Here is a 26,244-nt window from a genome sequence, read left to right as displayed (position 1 = left end):
CCCCACCATGTGTTTTTGTTTTCTCCCTACCAGTGCAGATGTGAGAGAATAACAACATTTCTCTTAAAAAAGACCATATATACTCATTGTAGTGTGTGTGAATATATATAGTCTGTATATATTAATATATGAATATCCATGTATCCATACATATGTATCCCATATATAGTGTGTGTGTGTATATATATACACACATATAGGATCATGACTTTACCACTGACTTTATTCTTTTCCTTCATATCCTATCTTGAGATTTCTGTATAATATAAAATCAGGCTTTTATTGGATGATTTCTATTTCCAGGAAGTTATTTGACTTCCTGTTTTGCTATATCAATGTGTTATTTTAGTGATTAGTTTCAGCAACTTCGGGTGAAAACAGGGAAAAAAACCCAAAAGTAATACTAGCCAAATCAATTGACTTGGGTATTTTTAGATTACCTCCTCCCTTCTCCTACACACCAAAGAATATGATATTAAGTGTAGCTAAAGGCTGGATAAAAGAATGTGGACGGATATACATACATAGAGAGAGGAAATTTCTCCTTGGTTCTGCGTAAGGAAATTGTGTAACTTCTTTGCACTTGCGTCATAAAATCTAATGTTTCTCTTTTAAAACCTGTATTTCTTTGTAATGTTTTATAGCATAAATTTGTTGAAGTATATAGCAGTGTTGCTTTCTTTAACATAGGTTGTTCTTTATAATTATGGTTAATCTTTTGGGCAACTCTGTCAATCACAGGGCTGGAAAAAGTAGCTCAATCTTTCTGACATCCTAATTCTTATCGAATCACTTCATGACTGGTTTTTGGGGTTTTTTTCCAGTAGCTCAGTGAAGAACTGTTCATTTTTTACCAAGGGTTGCAAGTATTCAAAATCCAGTAAAGATGGCTTGATTACTTGTTTACAAGTGTGAAGGAAACATCTTTTTAAGTGGAAGAATTTATATGCCCTGTCAGATTTTACTGTGATCTGTAATTTCCTCACAATGCAATATAGACCTGTGCAATACAGGAATTAGGGAATATCTAAACGTCTTTTATGGCATGTTACAGTTTGGCATCTACCTCTTTCATTAACAAATGAATTTCAATGGAGTATATACAGCCTTGTTTTTCTCATGATCAAAGATGTCTACATGATATTTACTGAACTCTGTGGGAACAGCACCGATACAGGAGATCTGAAAGACAAAGACAGGAATATAGAAAGTATACAGGAGTATTGCTGAAACATCTTCTTTTCCCATTCTTTTGCTTGGCCTGAACGTAGCCAGCTGAGGAAGACATGGCTATGCCGAGTAGCCATTCAGCCACAGAGGAAATGTAAAGTTGACTGAGGAGCAATTAGAATATATCCTTTCTATTGCAATTTGAACTTATTTGCCACAAAGTATAAAACCAGAGAGAGGAGTAATGCAAGGGTGGTGGTGGTCTTTTTTTCCTTCTCTGGTTTTCTTTTTTTTTTTTGCTTGAGTGCCTGTTGTGCCTGTAAGGCATTGACACAGAACCAGCCGTTGGAAGTGCTAGTAAAGGTGCTGTCGTTGGATGCTGCAATCTCCTTCAGAGCACCTGTGAAGCTGGAATCCATAGGTAGTACTAAGCATTTTATTCCACGCTGCATGTCCGTATGCAGCCCTGATTTTGTAACTGGTTTTGGTGAAATAGCAAAATAACTCGAAGTTATTCTCCAGTGTAACTATTTTGAGGACACTAAAGAGTATTTTGAGAACTCTATTAGCTTTTATGGATGGGCAGCTTAGTTACCTGCAAATATAAACTCTAATTCATCTAATTCAGCTTTAACAGTAAATGTTGTACTGGTGTGAGAATTCTGGATTGTGATAATGAAAACATTGTTTTGGGAAACAGCTCAACTTGAGCCTAACTCCACTTTATGTACAGTAGCTCCATGGGAGAAAATGTAGACCTGTGCCCTAATACCCTATCTGAAGAAACAAGAAACAATTACATCTGGCAGTTCCTACACACATCGTGCTATAAACTTCCAGATCAATATATGTTCTAAAGGAGAATCATTTAGACTCGTCTTATATGACTGAAAATACATTGACAGGATTGATAAGTTGTACAGAGTAAGGTCTATGCATACGTTTTTGACACAAGGCAGGACAAAATATCTAATTGTATTTTTATTGAATATCTCCTGTAAGAGTATATTGTGCTTACAGAAAGCAATGCAAGAAGGTGGGAATAAGTAGTTGAAAAAAGCAAAATGTAGAAAATAAACAGCTGTCCTGAGAAATGGTAAAACATGTTTCACCAAAATAGCTGGAAATTATTGTTGGTTATTTAAGATGTTACCATGAGAAACTACAAAAAGATTGTATCAAAGGCAGTAGCACTGGGCTGTGAATTATTCGTTAGTGTAATAAACTGTTATTGTTCAAAGCTACATCATGTATTTACCAAACAAGCACATTCTTAAGACAAATTGCATTTCAATGCAGTGAAAGACATCATCACATCTCTGCATGTAATGGAAACACGTTGCAGAGAGGTTACTATGAGCGTCACTATATGGATGACTGCATCTTGCTGTCTCTGGGTTGCAAGTGGGTTAGGTGGGGATGATCTGTGTATTTTCCTATGATGTGCTGTGCAAAGAGCCATGCTCACTGGTGTAGCTACTATCTCTTGAACAAGTGATCGCTGTTCTGCATATTACACAAGAGCTGTGAAAGCTCTTCTGTAAGACCTACAGCTGGATGATCAATGTCTGGGAAACTTGAGGAATCACATACAGAGTCTTCATTAATCTTGAAGCCCTTAATTACTAGGATTAGCCAATTTTCCTGGAGTCGTTACAGCAGATGACTATAAATAGCAAGGTTGACCCCTTCTAGCAATTTTTTTCCACTGGAAGTCTGTTCTATCTTAAAATAAGATTTGCTGTAGACATAATTTCCATTTTATATGGTGTCAGGACAGGTAACTTCCCCCAAAAAGGGAAGTATCTGGGGAGAACAGTCTTTATGTGCTTTTAACAGGGATTGACTGTTGGAACATACGGTAAAGAGCTTCTCTTGAATAGATTTCGTGAGTGCCCTTCTATGGGGTTGAATGTAACCACCATAGATTGACTATCTCAGCCTGAAAGCAATTAGTGTGACTGCTTTCAGGCATTGTGTATAAATTTATGGAATGGTTTAGATATTGTTTTATTGCATCTGGCAAAGTACAAAAAAGGTACTTCCTTTATTGTTGGGCTGTGATTTGATCTTTCTAACATGTAGCTAGCTATAAATTCAGTAGATCTTTCAAAAAGATTGAAATTGCAAGAATACCGAGGAGAGGATATAAAAGCATCTAACGAAGAGATTTGGATTTACTTGGCCAACTGAAAGAAGTGAACTTGGAGAGAATAACTGCTCACTCAAGGATAGAGCAAACCATCTGACTGAAGGGTTTGTAGGCTGAGAAGGCTACTCATTTGGTTGTAACTCTGGTTGTTTGACTCTCACGTGTGGTCTGTTAGATAATGTTTCTGCCTTGGCAGGTCGTAGTCCAGTTTGATAAATCTGAAAAGGTTAGACTTAGATTAAATTTCTAGGGGATGCACAATTGGAGAGAATGAGGAAGATAATTTCTATTTCAATTCATTTTTTCTCTGCCTTAGGGAGAGATTGACAAAATACAGATAGCCATTTTTGCTTCCAGATAATGATGATCATTTCCAATGGAGTATACACTACGTGCGGTTTTTTCAGATTGAGATCAGCAATGATATATGCAATGCAAACTTGCCTAAACATATTCTATGGTTCTGATAGTTTCCATCTCTGTAATTTAATATTTTAACTTTTGGAGTAAGTCATGCTTTAAAATAAGGTAGTTATTCTAGTTGTGAAATGGAAGCTAGGTTTCATGGATTGCCTCCATCAGGAACCTGTGCTTCAACCTTAGTTTCTTCATAAAGGTCTTTATGAAGGACTTGACAATTCTACTTCCTTCCTCAAGTATTGTCTTAATGGGCTATTAGGAAAGTAGAAATTCTTGCTGTCTTGAAAAGTCTACACAAATGATGGTTATTAAGTTGAACATAACAGTGCTGAGTTCAAAGCTCAGGTGTCTGTCTGCCATGAGTAAATCCCTTTATTTCCTTTCTCCATTGTTAAGTCTGTAAAATTACAGAAACTCTTAACAGCTCTGCAAAATTCTTGATCCTTAAAGTGTTAGAGAAGCTACGCAAACCGATGAACAAGTATGTTTTCTAATATTTAGTGTTTGCATAAAGTAAAAGGATACTTAGATTGACTTTTTTTTTTGGCCTGAAGTTTTTACATTTAAGATTGTACTTCGTGCAGAAATATTCTGCACTCGATAGGATGTATTTTGCATTTAACTTTGTATGCAATGAATCTTGGACTTATACAGCCCAAAGTCAAAGTAATGTGTGCCCTATTTAAGTAATGAGCTATTGATTTTAAAATTACTCATTTTATTACTATAATATGGAACTAGTAATATTCTGAAAACTCGTCTCTGAAATGGACGCTGTTTAATTTCAGTTTGAGATGGGTCAGAAATGGACTTTAATCTTACCTATTGAAATTTGGTGTATCGCAGATAGCAGGGACTGCTCAGCCTCATCTAGAGCCAGACAAAGCATCTGTGAAGAAATGCCTCTTCCTCTTGCTTGAGCTCAGACCTCTGAACAGGCTTGTAATGTAATGTCGCTTTATTTGTCACTGGTAGCTATACCCTATATGCGTTCTGTTGCTAAGTATTTACAACACCTTCAGGATCAAAGAAATGCTGCCAAGAAGGCTCATTGTGAGAAATTTTGACCTGCTTTTACATTTGGCACCACTTTGCCTGCCAAGACCAGGTAGACTGTGAACAGACCTTCAGCATGCCTTCGGTGAAGAGGTCCAGTCTGACACTGAGATAAGAGAACCCTGTCGTGGCAAAGTAAACGAAAAGCAATACTGCAAACAGTCCGAGGTTAAGCTTCTTTTCCCCTGTTCTGCCCCCTTCTCTTGGGGATGCAAAGTGAGTTTGCTGGGAGGTGGAGGTTGCGAGTTTGGTTCATTTGTGTGTGCATGTTTGTTTTCCATCCTTTTCCTGGTGCTAGTTCTTAGCTCTGCAGCTCTGGGGTCTGTGGAGAGAATCAATTTGCTTTCTATGATTGCTTTAAACAACTTTAAACTGCTCATGCCATAAGATTATTGCAGCTCTCCTTCTCCTAGCACGTAAATGAGAAGAAATGGCTACACATCTGATTTTTTCAAACCTGCATTTTTGCTTTACAGGCTGTGATGGAGTTTTCCTTATGTAGTACATGACTGAAACAGCATACTAGTAAGCTGTATTTGTCAAGTTAGAGAGATCAGTTTGTATATTTTGTTGCCAAAATGGTCATGTTGTGCCACTTCTTCCCTTTACCTTCCTCGTTGCGTGTAGAACACAAAACTTCATAAAATTTTGGCAATTTAGCATTCCCACTTTCAATATCTAAACTGAAGTTTATAACTGGGTAGTTTATGCAATAAACAAGCTGTGCGTGAAAAGGTGATCATAGGTGGTTTTCATACTTTCAATCTGAACAGCCATAGACCTCTCTATTAGGATGAAGAGAGCAAAATTTGAAAATGCATTTCATGAGCTGACTGTGAAAGGACCTTAGATGCCTTGTTTTTAGGTGTAGATGCCTAATGTTGATCAGGTGAATTGATCCTGAGTTTTCCGAGTGCTGCTTTTGGAACTTCAGTCTTCAGCTTTTTAAGGAGTGATATTATGGATTTGTTTGGTTTTGTCAACAGAAATGAAAGAATCAGAGCGAGGTTTGATGAGGCTAATAGGCTTCTGAATTCTTTATATTAATGAATTGAGATGAGAGTGGGATTTGGGTAGAGGAGAGTTGTTCTTTGGAACACTTTCTATGATTAGGTTCTCAGAAGTAGCCTTCTAACTTCTATTAGGCTATTGATCGTTTACAAGGAAACTTGAAGGAAATGGGTTTTCTTAATTCGACCGTGTATTAAGAAAAAGGCTGGAGACAGCTTTACTGTTGACTCTTCAGTGGGTAAGTATGGAGCCCTACCTCGAAAATGTGAATGGTGAAATGAAGAAAATAAGCCAGTATGCTTGTAGGTTCAGTCAGTTTCTGGAATATTAGGACATTGGTGGAGGGCTTCAGCGCTACAGTACGGGCTACCGCGTTGCATATTCCATCCCACCCCATATGCCTGTGTTTGGCTTTCTCAAGAAAGATTTTCTTATTATTTCTTATTTCTTCTTATTTCTTGTTATTTCCTTTCCATAGCAGGGGTATTAATTGTAAGAAAAGATAATGTCTGAATTGTACAGTAAATATTAGTAAGGTGAGAGACAGTATTCAAAAGCCGTTGATGCTTACGGGGTCATCTGTTGCTCAGAAAGTCACCATTATGGTAGCTTTAATTCATGTGTTATTCCGTTCAGTGGTGTTTAAATACTTTGTAGTTTGGAAGACATAATTACATCATCACTTTAGCAGTAACATGAAGTTGCAGCCCTCAGTTAAGAGTTGGAAAGTCACCAAAAGGGTAGTGTGTGATACATGAAAGATCTGGGGTTTGGAGGCTGTCCATTGGTCCTGATATCATCAGCCTTGTCTTTGCTCAGAGCTTTAAATAAAAAGGTCACGCCAATTTTTCTTTAATTAGTTTCCTCCTCCCCTTCTGGATTATTAATGGCACTGAGGCAGATCCGGTCTCTTATTGTATTGAATGCTTTAGTGACTAGATTCTGTACAAGACCAGTGGTAACAATAGTTGGCTAGTAAAAAATTAAGAAAAGAAAAGAAAACTTGCTTGTACTTCTTTCTGTCTTAAATAGTTTTGTAGGTATTTTAAAGCCAACCTAACAACGTGTTTTGCAGTGCTTACAATTCACGACTACTTAACCCCTGACACTGTCTTTATTCAGAAGAATGTCTTGCAACTTGTGCTGTGTAATGGTTTTATACCTAAAAAAGAGCATTCAAAATTATATATATATTTTTTTTTTTTTTACTTTGAGCTGATTTTTAGTAACCTAATGTTTAATGAAAGGCACTAAACAACTTAAGGCTTTCACAGATTGTTCTCTGTATATGAAAGGTCCCATTTTAATGTGGATTTTATGCATTTTCTTCATCCACCGTCTACTTTTTTCTTAGCCAATGACAGTAAGATTCCTAAGGCTACTTTCTCTTTAAGGACATACTGCTTACATAAATAGTCCTTTACAGCATTTCCTTGTTTTAAAATATTAATTGTTTATCGGAAGATGGGAAATATTCCTTAGAAATGTGTTTTCCTGATTGTGCATGCCTTGTTACTATTTCAATTATGCAGATTCTTGATGCTGTGGAAATTTGTGCTTGATGACGCCAAGGCAGCTGCACGTTGTTAGCATTGTAGGCTGTCAGATGATCATGTGGGATTCTTGCAGCATGCAACATTCAATAGGATTGAAAAAGGGCTTTTGATGCAAGGCATAGCTTTCAGAATATATTTGTGCCTTTTAGTTAGCTAATATAAAATCATAATTTATTATCTTTAAATTTAAAATGCTGCCTCATTTTTCTTCTGGTTGGTTTCATTTTGGCTTCACTAGAAGATGCATCTGGTACATCCACGATTGAGGAGTTTATTAATGATACTGTCGTTCAGTTCACTTACTTTTTTTCCTTTTAGAGTCCTAGCTAGCCCACAGATTACATGATCACATGTTCATTCAGTCATTCATATAGAACACAAACCACCATGCATGATTTCTTCTTCTTTCTTTTTCCTCTCTGCCTTTTTTATTCCCTTTAAGTTGCTTTGTCATGTTCTCTTTTATCATTAAGCTTAGTCTTTGTCTTCCCCTCGCTACTATTTGTTCTATATTTTCCCATGCTTGGTTACTGCAATATTATTTGATTAACGGGCTGTGATGATGATGAACCTGCACACTGGAGGAGCAGCTACTACAGTGGTGATGAAGGGATGTAATAATGGTCGCTATCCTCGGAATTCTCTCTACAGTGACTGCATAATAGAAGAAAAGGCAGTGGTCCTGCAGAAAAAAGACAATGAAGGATTTGGATTTGTGCTCAGAGGGGCAAAAGGTATGTGCTTGTGTGTGTGTGTGCGTGTGATGTGCACTGGCATGAAGAAATTTATACATCTCGGAATATAAGCAGGAATTATTCTTGGTGCACTTGGTTGCTAGACAACAGGATTCTCTGTATGCTATACTACTCAGACGGATTTTAGTGGCTTCTCTCTGAAGCAGTTTGCATTTTTACATAGGAGTAGCACTGTAGAATCGTTTTGGGGGGGAGAAAGTTTTGCCTGTATTTTTATTGTGTTGGTATATGTAATATTTTGTCATTAATCCGTTTTGTTATGCAGTTTACCTAACTATGGGAAACCTGCTTTCCTTATAAAACCTGCTTCTTTATTTCAAATGTCAGTCTACTTAAATAGGTCTACGAATAGAAATAGACAAGAGAGTGATGTTTTGTTTAAAATAGGTGTGGATCTTCTGCAAGGTGACATTGGTGCAGTTTTAGTATGAAAATATGATCTTTTTTTATATCTTCAGAAGCTGCACGTATGTTGCATGGCCTGTAGTGTGCTCATTTTAAAAGCTGTTCATATGTTAAACTGCATGTTACTTTTCTGTAGACTAAAATCTATAATAATGGCATCCTTAAGAGTTAAAAAAAGCATTCTATTTAATGCTTTGCTCTTTAACTTTCAGTCCAGTTTGCTCCTTTTGTATTTAAAAAAAAAATATATGATGGTATGTCCCATCTCTTGCTCCCCCTCATTTTACATGGGTTGTCCCTTGCCTTGCTTGAGCATGAAAATTATTCCATATCTTCATTCTTGGGACCTCATTTTTGCTCTCCCTGTTCCCCCACCCCTAAACCAGTGCCACCGTAGATTTTCAGTGCTGTAAAAGCTGTTCTAATTTTAGCTAAATAAAAATTTTTGGAGTTGTACTGGGAAAACCAATAGCACTGCCTTTTAGCTAACCCATTGGCACGAGTTGTCTGTGCATCGAGTAGAGGTTACTCCCTCTGCGTAAGCCCAACAATTGTCCCCAGATTTTCTCTGTAACAGCGAGGGCACGTCAGGTGAAAGACCCAAGGACTTTTCTGCTTCTACGTGTACGTGACAGAGAGAGGGAGAGGGTTGTTACAGGGCCTGCTGTGCCTCCTTTCCTAAAAAGTGATTTCTTCTCTTGTCTTCTTTGTAATACACATTTTAAGCTAGAAGAAAAATTCAGTTTGATCTTTTTCATCCTTTCCCCCCCACCCCATCCCCCCAGTTCGGCCGGATGCTCTCTTCCGGCTAGAGTGCATAATTCATTTTCAGTTGGATGTTGCCAGAGTTACAAGCACTTTGCTAGGCATACAAAAGGGTTACTTGAACTAATGCTGAATATCCTGGAATACTCAGAATCCAGCTATTGCCTCATACAGCTTGATTCGGTTTGTGTCAGTAAAGAAGCATGTCTTTTTCTCTCTGAATTGAAGACCTGTGGATTGCTATTGCAGAGAGATTGCACTCTGTTCCCAGCATCTTGATATCCTCTGAGGCAGAGTCCTCTTACTTTTAGCACCCACCATTTTTTTAACCATCAGTTTGAATGGCCAATATTAGGCCTCTAGTCAAGTGGTATTTGCAAGCACTCCATAACTTTCTTTTTTTAATGTGGTATTTATTTTTAAAGCTGACACACCAATTGAAGAATTCACCCCAACTCCAGCCTTTCCTGCTTTGCAGTACTTGGAATCTGTGGATGAAGGGGGAGTAGCATGGCAAGCTGGCCTGAGAACTGGAGACTTTTTGATCGAGGTAGGAGATCCTGAAATTTGATTCTCAGTTGGGGAAAGAGTGATGTTCCCTTTGTAGAATTGACTTGGGAAAAAGTGTGTGATGTTCCTGAATAGCAAGTTCAGTAGACTGACACCAATAATGTACTTCACTTTATCTGTTTTAAAATCACATGCAGCATTTAGGAAAGCAGTTAAAAAGAACAGTGTTCAGGTTGGCTGGGAATTTTCTATTTGTTCTTTTTTGCTGTTTGGGAATACACTATCAGAGAAAATTGGGAGCTTTTATTCTTCTTTGCATTATTGGGTTGAAATCTAGATTAATTTCTATGTTTATTGTAGGCTATCAATTCTGTGGTCTTCCAAATATTTTTACAGAGTCACCAAAATTAATGACTTTTTATGCAACCATTTCTGCAATCAGAAATATCAATGGTCCAGTGCTGTTTAGAAACCATGGAGAATAAAGCAATTACTTTGGCTTGAAATTAAGTATTTCCAACAGTGCACTGTAAACACAATCATACAAAAAATAAGCAATGGATGTTATTGCAATATAAATTACTTTATAAAAGGGGTATTTTAAAATACACTTATCATTCATACCAAAAATATCTTCACTTCTTGTATTTTGGAGGATTTTTGGTTGGTATTTTAGGTTTTGTTGAAATAGTTGGTACTCCTTTTTAGTGTTACTGGGGAGTTTGCAACAAAAATCACGATTTGAGATTTTCTTCCTCTTCCCCCCACAACCTCTCCATGACCAACAAAGCGATGCTGTGTTTCTGTGAAACTAGGTATTTGAAAATAGATCTTTCAGGATGGATCGACCAAGTCTTGTCTGTAAGATCTATTGATTCTATTTTATTTATTTTTTCTTCTTCAGGCACATATGTGTTTTGTTAAAGTATTTACTGGTGGTACAACATTTATTTCTGCAGATCTGGCCTTTCTGTTGGGGAGAGGCTGTAATACGCAGCTTTTGTGTGTTGTGTGCATTGAACTCCCGTGGTGATTGAATTTAAATAGTTGCACCGCTGCTTCACATTGTGACAATGAAAGAACAGGCTTTGCGGACTTCAAAAGTAAATAGATGTGCATTTTTTTCTGTGCCTTCAAAGTACATTTTTCTTATAGTTTATTCACTTAAGAATAATCATTTAGCAAACTATTAAACAACAGCTTACAAATTGTACTGGTACGCACTCTGTGCAAGGATGCTTTGAAAACTGTAATTATTGACGTTAGGTGTTATTTAAAATAATGCTTTATTTTTAGAAGTTGATTTCTTGTTAGGCTTTTAATCTGTAGGAAGTATGAATAGTCTGTACTGGCTGATTTCACAGATAGATTTGATGGTGAATAATGTGTAATTTAATGAAGAGGATTGCAGAATGATAACTATGCATATGGATTTTTTTTATGATCTCTAAAGGGATGCAAGAAGTCTTGGATCACTGAATCTGCACAAAGCTTTCCTGGTTTTCTGGCAAATGAAGGAAGAATTATAATTAATTGTCCAGACAATTTACTCCTAGCCTTAGCTTAGAAGAGCAGTTAAACATGCACATAGATTGCTGAATCAGGACATTAATCCATATTATACACAGTCCAGCATATTTGTGATTAATTCTGAAAGAAGCAGTTGTTACATGCAAATCAGATCCATTTCTGTGTAATTTATGTTCATCGGGGTTATTCTGTTCTGAATTTTGCAACTTAACTAAGAGGATATGGTAATCCTTAGAAATCACAACTTTGCCGCTGTTAAAGACTTTTAGGTTGGAGAAAGGAAGGGTTTTTTCTATTTGATGAACTACACGTGCAGTGCACAATACTCTCTAGCTATAGAAAGCCATCTTTGAAGATATTTACACTGATGCAGAAGATACTACTGTTGAAATTTAAATGACTAGTGCACCTGCATTTCTAGGAACGCCAAGCTATTTTATTTCTTGCGTTGAACCAAGAAGAGTTAAATGTACGATACGTTGCACCGAGTGGTGATCATAGCTGGTGTAGTTAGTCTGTCTTATTGTTAAATGATTTCTCCCATGACTCTAAAGTTTATGCTGCTGTGTGTAAGTGCCACCTCAACCATTCGCAAGTAATATAAGGCATTTATCATAAATGTCACATGAATAATAAAGAGTTAATGGGCAACTAGGATCCTAATTAGTCCCATTTATAACACTCGCAGCAAGCGTCAGGCTTTAGGGAAGTGAGAGTCCAGTTTGGCAGAGGGCGAAATGCGAGGGAGAGCAGATGGTTCACTCTTGCTTGAGGAGCGTTGGTGGCTTGGGGTCATGGAGATAAGGGGAACCTTTTCCCTTACTCCTTATTATGGAAAGACAGGTGTGACAGGAAGATAGATCCTTTGTTTTTTGGAAGCATCAGGGTAGGTGAAGAGATGGCATCATTTCTTCCTGTGTAATTACAGTCTCTGGATCTTCTGAAGGGGGTAAAACTTCAATAACAGCTACCGAGCATACTACTAAAGTAGTTCAACATCAAAGATGATGCATGTTGAGCAGAACAAATAAAAGATCTATACAGAAAAGGCAGAAAAGGTGTTGTCTTCCTTCAGCAGGTAAACAGAATAGAAATTAGCTGGAACAGGCTGGCACAGTTTCATCTGACTGAATTTTTATCAAGTTTGAAGTTTTTCTGAAAAGCCACGTGATACTGATTTGTCCAACCTGTACAATTAATTTTAACATGAGACCCCAGAGCTTCATGTTAAACTTACCTGTGGAAATAGTGTTCACAGACTCTCCATTGAAATTTCTAACAATATATGTTTTTTCTCCTTGCTTCAAACCCAGACATATAAAAATTGTAATGTATGTAGTGGCTTTTCTGGATGAAGCACAAATAAGATGTATTGGAAAAGTGCATGAGTAATTTTAGAGCTGAAACAGTTAGCTAGAGACAGCTGTCATTATATGTGGATTCTCATAAGTAATTCCACAGTTACCGATTCATGTGATTTTTCTTAGCTTTGATAACAATCAGAAATGGAATATGGCTATGGCTTGGTTGTTATAACTGAGAGGGGTTGTTCTAACTGTTATAACTATAGCACCACTTACTACTTCATTGTTATAACTGCCCTATTTGCTATTTTTCACATTTTTGGTGGCTATTTCCTTGAATCTTGGTATCAGCCCAATTTAAAAGACAAATAAAAGTAAAGCAACATATTAGTGCAAGTGCTATCCAACCTAAAAATTACGATTTCCATTAGAAGAGGATTTAAAAACCTACAACCATCATTAATTTATGTACCAAATCTAAAGCCATTGTAGGTCATCGCGAATTCATCAGAGTGACTGGATTTCTATAGTATACCTGTCCAAGTTTGTCAATGCTTGATCAGAAAAAAAAATTGAACTATAAGCTGATTTGATTTGTTACTTGAAATATTTGCAAGAAAGAAATATATTAGCTCTGATTCTAAATCTCTTCTTTATAAATAATCTTTACGTGGCTAACCCTTCGTTATCTTTGTTTAGTGTAGTAGTCAAACTAAGCAGAAACAGAGGAACCCTTGAACACTACTGGGCAGAGTGCTGCCTTACAACGTGACTTCAAGAATTCTTGGGCTTTTGGGTTGTGTTTTCTTTGGAGATTTGCTTTGATGATGTATACAAGTATAGCCATCTTTATTTAAAGAGATCTATTAAAGTGGAAGAGGGTTGTTTTTTTTAACTTAGAATAGTCTTTTGGTTGTTTTAGTATAGTAGGATATAGACTATCTTAATAAATTATTAACTATTAGTTATTTTTGTACCATGAGTGTGCAACTGTTTTGCAGGTGTTACGTGATGTGACGTGTGGGGATTTTTCATCTGCCACAGAGCATATCTCATATAAACCACTAATGATGTAATATCACTACTTAGAAAGTGAAACTACTTCTGCAATACTTTACCAGAATAATGCATTTGTTCTCTAAATGAGGCATTGCAGTTTGAATTATCGTGCCATAAAATCACTTATTTTTCCAGATAAATTGAAACATTACTGTCTTCACAATAGGATGGCTGCTTATTTACATTCCAGTTAAAACGTAAACTAGATAAAAGCACTGTATTATCCATTCAAAAAAAAAAAAAAAAAAGAAAAGAAAAAAGGCAAAAATCAAGGTTTGATTTGAGGATCAAAACCAGGGACGGTGATAGATAGAAGAAATCTCATCATTTTGCTGCAGAACAGTTCAGTTGGTACTTGTAGTAAAATATGCACGATGGCCTGTAGTGTCACTGCCTGTATTTCTTTATCCTCAAGAGCTTATAGAATTTACTAGTACAAACTTTCCTTTAAGTAGTGATAGGTGGAAAATGGACATAATTTTATTAGAGACAGTGTTATTTTATCATTGTATTAGATAAAGATATCTGTCATCTGACTGTATGTAGGAAGTAGCGATAAGCATTTAGGGAGACATTTAAAATAGCTGGAATATTTTTTTAAAAAATACACACATACGCACCCAAGTAGCTTTATATTCATATTTAGCAAGAGGTTAGATTTTTGTTTTATTCCAGTAAACATTTCATACAAACTTCAAAACTGATCTGGAAAGCAAGCTTTTAACTTTATTGTTATAACTTAGACTATAGTCAGTATGAATATTTTTGGCAAGCATAGCAATGTTATGTCTTACATTTGTATTCAATGGCTGGATGAATTAGTGGTTTTACAAAGCCATCTGCTACTGATGTAAATCCTTTTAGCAACAGAGAAACCTTCCCATCCTTAGGTAATCTTCATTAATTACCCTGTGGCTGACTCTTCTCTTATTTCTAGTGTGAACGTCACTAGCTTCTGCCATCAGATATAAATCTAAATATATTTTTTTCGGGCAGCTACATGGGGCCCATGATATTTTCCCTCTCTCAGACATAAACTGAGGCTTTGTCACTGTCTTCATCACATTGCAATTTTGTGCGGTTGTTTTCTGAAAGTTTGTATATCTGTAATATATACTGAAAATTTGTGTTTGTGTGTGTGTCTACGTGTTTTTTTTAAGGGTAGCAAGGCTCACACTAACCTGCAAGTCTGAGGTACAGCAGATCTTGCACATCTAGCTTGGGCATCAGTATTTTTAAATCTGAATATTTAATTCATGCACAGTTTGATTCAAATCAACTGTTAGAGGAAAAAGGTAATTTCTGTTTACCAGTTAGTCATAATCCTCCTGGTGACATCTGAATGCGATGTCTATTAAGCACAAGCGTACCCCTGACAATTCTTAAAATGAAACGTCAGAGTCCAAAGGAGACTTTTTTCCTGTTTTGATTTAGAAATTCTGCTTAGGGGTAACTACACATGTGTTGGAAAAGTGGGACGATGGGGTCTTGGAAAAAGAGCAGCTCTGGTCCAAATGTTCAACAGCCTGGTGTGTCTGTGCAGTCTCTGACCGAGCAGATTAATTTTTCACTTGATGGAAAAGTATTTTGCTTTCTTTCCACTTAAACTCAGTGAGCGAGGGTTTGAGTTTGAGGTGGGGTTTTTTTCCTTAATTTATCTTTTTAGTGGGTGATGGCAGCTGAATGAAATTATTGTGCCTTCAAAGTGCTTTGGATCTGCACAAGAGCACTGTAGAAAAAATGACAACTATTTTGGCTTGTTCTTTTTATCTGTTTAAATGCATCCTCTAACCTGTAGGAAGCGATGGTATTCCAAATGTGCTCAGTGAGATCATAAAAAAGATGGACCAGTCTTGTTTAATTCTAAAAATACATTAATAAGACTGTTACCTTTTCAGCATAGATGGAAATGGGCAGACAAAAAAAGAATTTGGTTCTTGCAAGAGCTCAGTTATTCACGCCCAAGCAAATAATACGCTTTAAAATGAGACTGAAAAGCAGACAAAAATGAAATCACTTTGCTGTTGCCAGACATGCAAAACTGGGAAGCATTTTCCTTTAGCCTTGATTCTACAGGAGCTGTATACTGGGCTTGTAATCCCAGGGTGCAAGAGAAAATGGTGGGTTTTATCTGATTTCCCAGAAATGTAACAACTACCAATTTGACACTGAGAATTGATTTTGATGCTTTTTTGAGAGGAGCATTTGAAAGGAATTTTGGTGATGATGAACAGTCAGAACTAGCTGTGTGTCCATTCAGTTCTCCATTATCACTTTTAAGGCATTCTGACCTAGATGCCACAGTGTTTTTAAGATAAGTTTGCCAACATTTCCATTCTGAGGGATTCTGCCGAAGCTCGTGGGACCGTGTGTGGAGCTATCCACAGGGAGCTTTTTGACTTCTTGCAATTATGAAAACCAATATTTCCCTGACTTCCTACTACAAAATCCTCTGAAAACAGCAAATTTGTTTAAAGATAAGCTGCTTATTATGAATAGCCAGTTCCTGGCCACCTAGAAGCCATCCAGTGGCATCCAGCTGCCTTGGCCATCCGGTGTTTCACATAAAACACAGCTATGGACAGTCTTCACTCTTGCTGACATCTGTCCGTCCGTCCACTCTTCAAATAATACAAGAATAATACAACTCTTCCATTTCTAGCTCTTAAGTGTTGAGGTTAGGTAGGAAGACTAATAACAGCATATAAATAAATGCCGTTTTTAAGGTATAGTTTGGAGATTTCCAGAAGACATTATATTAAAATTAATTTCTCTGAAGCCTGTTAGCTTTTTTTAGTCTCTTGATACTATGGAAACCTGGTTGCCGGAATGGAGTTATATGGAAAAGAGTACTTGCGTCTGGTATTTTAGGGGAGAAAATACAATTTCTTTTAATTGTGGGATGTTGCTACAAACCTGCAACATTACAGGTGAAGGAAAACAGACGAGTTGTTTTAAATAGGGGAGAATTAACTGACAAATTCCTATGGTTTAGTGCCTCAGCAGAACTAATCTAATACCTGGAATTTTTTTTTTTCTTTTTCCTTTTTTTTGGGGAGGTGTAAACACCTTTCAAGTAGGAGAAATACTATAATGTGGAGTTGCATGTGTGCGTACATGGGATTTTTATTTATTTATTGCTAGTTTTCTTTTTCTTATTCTGAGACTGGCAATCAATTTGTGGGATGCTGAAAAGCTAAGTTCACCTGCTAGTTGTGTTTCATGAACCGCAAGTCTGTCCAGAGGTTACAAGGAAGTTGCTTGATATCTGATAATCACATGCTTCATGAGCAAAAACCTTACCCTCTCTCCCTACCTGTTCCTCCTCCCCACCCAAAATTTCTCGTTTTCTGAAGAAATAGCTTCATTTGTAGTCACAAACTATGTAAATACATCTTTGCTATCATCTCCAAATCTGAAAAAGCAAATGAAAACTCCAGAATGTGACACATATTCTATTAATTTAGTTTTCTTGGTAGGTTTTCCTGAAAATTATAATCTTTTAACCTGTACTGTGGAATAGGATTCCTAAACTTGTTTAGATGTTTCAGAGAGGTTAGATATATCACTTCATGTTGGTATACAGAAAAGACTCCCCACTGCTTTTGTGTGGGTGCTAGTAACTGCGGAAACACTCTTGATTTAGGGAAATTCTGAACTTTTGAATCTGATGTAGCAGAAGCTCTGCATTCCTTTAATTATTATTTCTTTTGCATTCAATTCCAGTACGTGTTCTCTGTAGAAAGAGTGGCCATGGGTTCAGATTTAATCCATTAATTACTTTAAAAAAGCAGGATAAGGCTTCCTTCCCTTTTCCTTTTCTCATCCTGCTATGGCTGTAGATACAGGAAAAAAATCACAAACCTCTAACCTACTTCTCAGCCTAATTGGGGTCCTTACCCAACATTGGGGTGTGTACGAACAGTATGGGGGTCTATCTTCTATAACAGAAAATAGACAGGATCAAACCCAGGACGCACAAGGCAGCATAGCTTGACAAACAATCTAGTGAAAAGCTTGCTGATTTTAATAGACGGGAACATTCAGTGTTGGAGGTATATGCTAAGCTTGATCACAGTAAACGAGTGGTCATCCCTCATCTCAGATGGCCACTGTGCTCCTCTGAAGTTATTGTACAACTCTGCAGACCGGTGAGAGAGAAGGTAATGATGGCTTTCCGAGGAATCCCTGCCTTGTTGTGTTCTGTTACATTCAAAGCATTTCCTACGGCTTGCAACTGTAGGACTCAGCAAATTTATCTAATAAGGAAATTGAAATATACTTTAAATCAATCAGATTAGAAATAACATTTTATATCCTATTGTAACACTGATGTGAATCTTTTCAGAGACTCTTGTATGTAACAATAGAGAATAATAATCCTTTATCTCTCCTACTTCATTTTTGCTTCATATATTCTGGCAGTAATTTGGGGAACTGGATTTCTAGTTCTCCTCACCTGTGGTACAGAGTTTTCTGTTGTTACAGAAACATTATTTCCCTGTGGTGAGAGTTTTGCCTGTCAGTTTTCAAAGTAGGAACTCCTGGGTAGTCTTCATGGCAAGTGGCGGCTCTTCTTTTATGGGGTGCTGGATGTGGTTGGACTTGAAGGTCTCTGAAGGCTTTGCTGATCAGAGCACTGAAAATTGTCCTAGCAAATATGTCAAAAGTTTAATGGAGTTTTTCAAGAATGAGTGAATAGGGTGATAGGATAAAAGTAGGTAGCTAATGTATCTTTATTTGCTGATGAAGAGAAAATTTAAAAGCATGTATGTGCATAAAGGAGAAGTCGTGGAAGAGTTTATTTATAACCTGGAACAAAAAGGGTTGATTCTGGACAAATATCATGGTGGTTTAGATACTTACTGGAGTAAAGAAGAGAGTTGAGAGAGATCCATGACAATCCTTGGCAGAATGAGTCATTGCAGAGATGAACTTCACCATGAAATACCCATGATTTACTAGTTTAACAGTTGCTAAAGGACTAGCATTAAAGGTGGCAGAAAAGCCTTTGTATAAAGACTCAGCTTGGACTTGCACTGATGTCATGTAACAAAATGCTGTAACCTTGCATATGTTTGATGCCAGCCTACATGCTAAAATAGGAGAGGCTCTGTGTGAATCAATCCCAGACTGGTAGGGGTTGGAAGGGACCTCTGGAGATCATTTAGTCCAACTCCTTGCTAAAGCAGGTTCACCTAGAGCAGGTTGCACAGGATAAAGCTCCTCCTTTGTAGTCCCAAAAGCAGGTCCATGAGACAGATACCAAAGTCTTGCATTAACTATGTGGTATTTTCCTGTAAAGAAATATAAACTTACAGAATCAAAGAATACTTTTTTTTTTTTTTTGTTAATTCACAATATAAATCTCTCTAATATTTTTATTACAATTCTTTCTTTTGGAATTGTTCTCGTAACAGGCTTTGAACAGCTGTTATTGCTTTTAATGGAATCAACCTGTGGTTTGGCTTTTCAGTGCTGGATAGATTTTGTGTGAGGCAGTAGTCATTGTTGACAGACTTGTAAGTTGTTAACAGTGCATTTGGTATATTTATTTACGCTGAGAGTTATTATGACTCACTTTAACTGCTAAATTAAAGAGAGAACTGTTTTGAAATGACCAGCAAAACATTTATTGTAGGCATTTTCTTAAAGTTTCTGTTAGTTTTTTATATCTAGATGTGCTTTATTGACTGTGCCTATTATGGAGCTGGCTTTTACAAATAGCGTGCAGATTGGGAATTGAATTGAAGATGTGTTTTGTCTGTGACTAGGTATTTGGTTTCCATAATTCCCTGTGCATGTTTTAGAATCTGTTTGAGATATTCTAATAGAAATCAAGCGTACACCTAACAAATTGGTTGTTCTTCAGAGATGGAAATAATGTAGGTACCCATTGTCCAAGAATCAAAGACAAGGATTATTCATCCCCAAATCTCTTTTTTCTGCAACTTTTCTTCCTTTTCTTCTCCCTATCCCATGCAAACCTCTTCAGAAGTGCTGTTCAATTCTTTAGTCCTTTTGCTTCTTTCGTACGAGGTTGGCCCAGCTCTGGGTGCTTGAATTTGTCCCGTTGGCTCTCCCAAAGGTGTACTGCTGTGATCTGTGGTGCCTGCGTAGCATGTTGACGGAGGTAGTTTTCTCTAGATGAGCCACGAGCTGCATCAGTCTTCTTCCACCTGTAAAGGTATTAGAACCTCAGTATTGAGACAAGATGCTTCTCTTTGGGAGCTCTGAAGTTAAGGAAATTGCTCATGTCTCACCCAGTATTTTAAGTAGTTTTATGTACTTGGTTTTGCTGTTTTTATTGTAAAAAATGAATGTCATTAATCCCATTTAATTTTTTAATATTTTGTCTAAAGACCTTTTGATGTAGTGAGATGTAGAGGTTGTTTAATTTTTATTTCTTTTAGTGATGATCTTATATGCAAAAACAATGCTGCTAGGCAATTATCCACCCAGAGAGTTTTCAACAGAGTTACTCATAATAAACACCAGATCAGTGACATGACAACAGGTTTTGGTAGATGCATGATCCCGTTCTAAGCATTGACTTTCAAATTGGCAAGATTGTACAAATCCACAATTTAGAAAATTCTGTTTATTTATGGGAGAGATGTGAAACTAGATGAAGGAAGATGCTTGAATTAAGGTGAACCCACTTGCAGGGTTACCATTTCTGTGGCTCAGTCAGCAGAACAGAATCGGAGGATGATTCTTCCTCACTTGCTCACAGTAAAAGTTTATATACTGGAGTCTAAACTGTTGTAGAAGCCAGCCTGAGTTTAAACAGCTGAGGTATAAGCAGGGGAAGGAAATTTGTCGTATCATTTAACCAGCATGATGCGTATTCACATATGACTCTGTTCTGGAAAACTGTGATTGGAAAAGAGAGGTTGTAAACGTTTATCTTTGGGTGTCACTTCCTAAGTTAATATAATCTTACTTAGGAAAGGTGTGTAACTGCAGTTGAACTGCCCAGGATAACTGAGATTTAGGTTGTTGAAACATTTGCTAATGCAGGGTAGGGTTTGGGGGTTGATGGATTTTTAAATTATTTTTTCACTAACATACAGAGTGGAAGCATCTCGCAGTTTGCTCCGTTGCTGTATTGCTTAGATGACTGCTTAAGGTCCATAGATTGAGTTAACGTGTGGGAGCAGCTTTGTTTAAAGTGTCTGGCCTATTGCTCAAGGGAAAAGACTACAGCCAGAATATTCTTCCCAAAATGATGAATACAGTTTGGATCTTACACACTTCTCCCATACCCTAGGTGGGACTATTCGACACACTTTTGGAAAGCATTGGGTTTTTAAACAGGCATGTTTGCTTGCCATGAATCACTTTCTGGTCATTTCCAGTGCTACCAGCTTTCAAACTTCTATTTCTTGCATTTTTGTACTTCCAGTCTTCATGATTGTTTTCTGTCATCATCTTATAAAAATAATACTAATTTAAAAATAAAACTTCCAATTTTCATCTTTAAATATTTTTGTTATAAATCTGTAAAGTAAAGAAAAAAATACATAGATATCTAGTTCTTGACATTTTATTGAAATCTCATGATTGTCTTTTGTTAAATCTTGGTTTTGTTGGGCTCTGGCAATATGGAGCAATAGATATAGTACTTAACCTACTGCGGAACTGTGTTCGTATTTTGAGTTGACACTAAGCAATAGCTCAGTAGTATGCTGTATTTTTTTCAGACATACTTGTTGAGTCTGTTAGTATTATTGGCTAATTTCTCATATTGGCTGGTTTGACAGTTGTCTGGCATTTCTGTTCTCAAAAGGTCTTTATGGAAAAATACCGATGGTCTGTTGTTTTTTCGCTTTTGGGTTGTTGTGGGTTTTTTCCTAAGATTTAAGTTGCATCATTTTCTATAGATCAGAGTTTCTTACCCCTTCTGATTTTGATTTCCAGTCCGTAGGGTTCTGAATAGAGAAACACTGCCTTCAATAAAACATGCCATGTTTGCACAGCAACTTCTTTTATTGTTCTGTAATATTGTCTTTGGAAGAAATGTCTCTTTTGAATTATTATTTTAATTAGTTTTGATTCACTTTGGTTATTGTTCTCTCCTGTGCATACAGAGAACCGTCTCGCAACAAAGTTTACTCTGAAAACTGCCCCATCACAATTATAGATGTTAAAAAATTACATATCAGGTCCTCCTGATGCTGCTGGTTGCAAACAGAGTAAGATACTTTGAAGGTTTATCTTGTCTCAGACACGCTGGTATAAAGCGTCGCCCCACCAGGCTCTCCTGCAGTGCTTGCTGCGGACGGGGTCTCGGTGGAACTGAGTTAAACCCCCAACTTTCTCTGTAGTTGTGGGAAGGTTCCTGCCTGTTTGGTCTTTCATATCCTAAATATAAAATGGGATATTTAGTCTGCACGACCTGCAGAGTTGAGTGTTTACTTTATGAGGAATTTGCATACATCAGCAGGGGTGATTAAAGTTGGAGGTAGGCTCAATAGACCTATTACCAAAGGATCCTCCTGGACTCTGCAAGCCCCATCTGTTTCTAGCACAAGAACGGTTTGATTTTATTTTATGCTTTCAGTATATATAATCTGTATTTATGAGGTTTTGTAAGATCCAGCGATGTCTTGCTCTGCTCTACGCATCTTCCATAAGTTAAACTTTGAATATTGTACTCTGATTTTGAAGAAGATCCACCAAGTAGCGGATGAAGTGCTATCAGAAAAGTAGAGACACCAAAAATAGATAAAATGCAATCCCAGCATGCTGCTTTTCTTTTGTCAGTTTTTTTTGCTAAAGAGAAAAAAATTCAGGAAAAAAACACTTATAAATGTAATCCTAAAAGTTAAAAGAACTGGAGAAAACCCAAGAAAATTGGGAAATAGTGATTATATTTTTTTTTTTCCATCAGTTTAGCCGGCTGTGATATATTTTGTGGTGCAGAATAAAGCTTCAAGATAACAATCTGAGGTTCAACTTTGCAGTGGCAAATTATCAGCTTGACTGAATGGCTCTGTTGGATTTTTAGGATATTAGGGGCGGGTGAAGTAAAAAGGGTATATTTAGATCTAGAATTACAGAAACTAATTTAAAATGTAGCATTTACTAAACCTACTATGTAATGTAGAAAATGCATACCAGTTTATTTCAAGAAAGAATAAACACCAAAGGCAGGCTGCTTGGGACTTCACTTTAAGAAGTTTTCAGTAAGTGAAGTTTTTTGAATCAGTCTGCCTTGCTAAGAGCTATCCATGTCAAAATAAAGTAGTAATTTTTTCTTCAAAATATAAGACTATGCCTTCGTAGACAAGATTTCATTTGTAAGGACTCCAGACTGGAGCTGGGCTTTAAGCGAGGGCCTGGTTGTCCCAGGTTAGGGACACAAATGTTCAGAAGACACTTCAGGCAAGCACATAAGTTGGGCTGGATAAATCCAGTCCATGTGTTTCTGCATAAATATTAGTACAAAGCCAATGGCAGTACGCGTTTTGAAAAATTAAACGTTTGAAAATTGTCACATTTATGGCTGTATATCAAGGTGCTGAATCACTCAAGGGTTATCAACAGTAAAATATGTAAGTAAGGCTTATAACGTATTGTTTATATGTAGAAAACAGCATAAATTCAGCACTTCCTAACATCTGAGAATTCTGGCCACTCAAAAAAAAAAAATTATTATCTAAATTCCTCATTTTTGAAGGATTTCTTAAAAAGGTAAAACTGTTGATTGTATCTGTGGAATCCATACTCTTCTTTCATCCTCCCATGTCTTGTCATCTTAATGTTAATGCCAGCTGTACCATCTGATTCTTCTATCAGTTACTATAGATAACCCTGTAGTTCAAACAGAGATATCCAAATTGGTGCACCTTAGCTTATTGTCAAAACTAGGCTTCAGAACACAAGACTAATCAGCGAGCTGTCTTGAAAAATGAGAGTCCAACTATGCAGTCCATCTACCTGTGAGAAGTGCTGTCACGTTTCTCAGGTGTTCGGGGTTCCCGGAGACATGCAGTCCAGACAGATGGCTTTTCTCTCAGCATTACTAATACCAGTGGTAGCGTGAGCTGGATGTAGCTGCTTCAGCTACCATATGTATCCATCTCTTCAGGCTGTTCATGTTATATGGCAGCTTTGGCAGTCTGCCGGGATTTTTCTGAGTAATGCGAGTGGTGGGGAATAATAATATTAACCCCTTTGTAACTTAGCCAACCATGAGTAGGATTTTGTGGAGCAGAGAAGGCTTTGTAACCTCCCATGCTCATCCTTTCTCCTCCTACGTGCCCCCCAAATTGTACAGGTCATAGAGTCATAGAATATCTCCAGTTGGAATGGACCCATAAAGATCGTCGAGTCCGACTCCCTGCTCCTCGCAGGACTACCTAAAACTAAGCCATATGACTAAGAGCATCATCCAGATGCTCCTTGAACTCTGACAGGGTTGGTGCTGTGACCACTTCCCTGAGGAGCCTGTTCCAGTGACCTACCGCCCTCTCAGTGAAAAAGTATGCATTAGGTAGCCTGTTTAGGCTATAGCCTGTTTAGGCTATCCACCTATTTAGAGAGGCGGATATAGATTAACTTTCTAAGGAGGTGATAGTGTAAAAAAGGAAGGTGATGCGATTCTCCTGCTACATTTTTTCACGCAGTTGGAAAAGATAATGTGTGATTCTTTGTTTTCCCCTGTTCTACTTCACTACCAAGGTAAAATATGAATGGCAACTGCAGTGGATAATGGTGACAACCTTTCTCCACCCTTGTCTCTCTTCTAGAAAAGTGAAAGATTTGCAGTACCAATATAATACAGCACTGCAGGCTTTTTCCTGACTGAACCAAAAGCTAATTCTTCCTAGCTTCTCCATGGAGTAATTTCCAGATCATCAGAAGACACTAATCCTATTCTGAGAGCTGGTGGCTAGGGATGGTTGAGTTATGGTGACATTCTCAAAATATTGACAGCATGTCGCTGCCTTAAGGCTAGGACAATGCTATTTTGATAAAGGCAGGACAGAGAAAGCATGAATAAACTGTTGTTTTCTAGTACAGGGAAATTCACATAGAAAAAAAAATGCTTGTAGACTTGAATTTCCAGGAAAAAACCCAGAAGACCGCAAACACGTTTATTTTACTAGCACTGCTGGTATGCTAATCAGCTCTACCACACTGTGAAAATCTTCATCAGAGATTATTTGAGATCTTTACATAGGCCCAGACAACTTTGCCAAATATCCGTTGCTGCTTTTGTGCCACTTTATTACATCCAACAGCCTTCCTCCTCTTATGCCTGCCTTCCTCACTCTTTTACTGGGAGATGTAAATTGTATGCTTAACTGCTGTTCACTGTATTCAGTGTGGGAAAGGAAGGAATATGTTGTTGAAATGCTGCAACCTCACATCGCGTGATGTGTGTCAGCCCAGTAGACCTGCACGTCCTCAGACTTGTTTATGAGCTTCCCCGGGCTTCCTGCCTAGGAGCAAACAATACCACTTAACTAGCGCTCGAGTCGCCACTAATTGAAGCAGCATAATTATCAAATACTTGGACTCATTCCACATCTGAAATAAAACAGCTGTGTTATAATGTTATGATCAAATTCTTTCACTGTTATATGACCTAATAAATTAACGGTTGGGAATCATGCATTTGTGACTCACAGTCTGTCACTAAAATATTCTAATTTCATCAATGGTCTTTTGGATAAATTTCTCTGAATGGGTACTGGTTTACTTAGTCTGAAAAGAAATGTGGCTGTTTCATGCCATCAGTTCTAAGAGGACTGAGTTAGTGGTCTCTGGTCTACAGAAGAGTAATGAAGAAACTAGAAAATAATGAAATATTTCTGTAAAGAATTGGCTTCACAGGGGACTGACTGCCTCATCAATTTAGTGAGAGACGTAGGCCAGCTCCTGAGAGCTCTCAAAATTGTCCTGGGTTGCTGCTCAAGGAGCTGTCTGGATACACTTTATGTGGATTGATTGTTCTGGAGAAAGAATAATACAGTGTATTGCAGACTAACCCTTGCTGCAACAAGTTTAAGGGTGAAAAATCAAACAATTTGATTTTTGCTAAGCAAAAAAGTAATATCATCTTGTTTGCAAAGTTACAATTAGTTTAAACTACAAGCAATGCAAAATTCTTCTGAATTCAACAACATGACTTCTCTTCAGCTGTTCAAGTATTTTCATTTGCTTGGGAACCGAAAATTTAGCATCCTTCTGTACAGGTTGGCCTGCCTTAGACAACTTTCAAAACAAAATATATCTGCCCACTTTTTCCTTTCTTTCTTGTTTTTTATCTATTAGGAATGCAGCCACCAAAAAAGGCAGCATAGTTAAATGGCTTCTAAACAATGTCATTTAGCATTAGGAAGTCTTATTTCAAAATTTGAAATGTGAACAAAGAAGAGAGAAAAAATGTAAATGCTGCAGAGATAAAACTGTAGTATGGGTCACCAAAACAGATCTTGAGGAAGAACTAGCTAAAGGCATAAAAACTCAGGAAAGATTTTTTTTTTTCTTTCAAATGTACCAGAAATAGGAAGGTCTGTCAGAGATCAGCAGACCTG

At 37.3% G+C, this 26,244-nt stretch overlaps 1 protein-coding gene across 5 annotated transcripts in view; it reads left to right on the top strand.

Moving 5' to 3' along the window:
- Positions 1–26,244, top strand: part of SHANK2 (SH3 and multiple ankyrin repeat domains 2) — a 320,878-nt gene that overhangs the window by 176,279 nt on the left and 118,355 nt on the right. For all 5 annotated transcript variants that reach the window (XM_075755401.1, XM_075755400.1, XM_075755404.1 and 2 more), the window contains 2 exons: positions 8,017–8,099; positions 9,716–9,840. In XM_075755401.1, the coding sequence (XP_075611516.1) occupies positions 8,017–8,099; positions 9,716–9,840 (208 nt within the window). The remainder of the gene's footprint in view (positions 1–8,016; positions 8,100–9,715; positions 9,841–26,244) is intronic.

This window comes from Balearica regulorum, chromosome 5 (genome assembly GCF_011004875.1).
Source record: "Balearica regulorum gibbericeps isolate bBalReg1 chromosome 5, bBalReg1.pri, whole genome shotgun sequence".
Lineage (NCBI taxonomy): Eukaryota > Metazoa > Chordata > Aves > Gruiformes > Gruidae > Balearica > Balearica regulorum.
The sequence above is the reverse complement of the archived record's forward strand: the minus strand, read 5'-3'. Positions and strand labels throughout refer to the sequence as shown.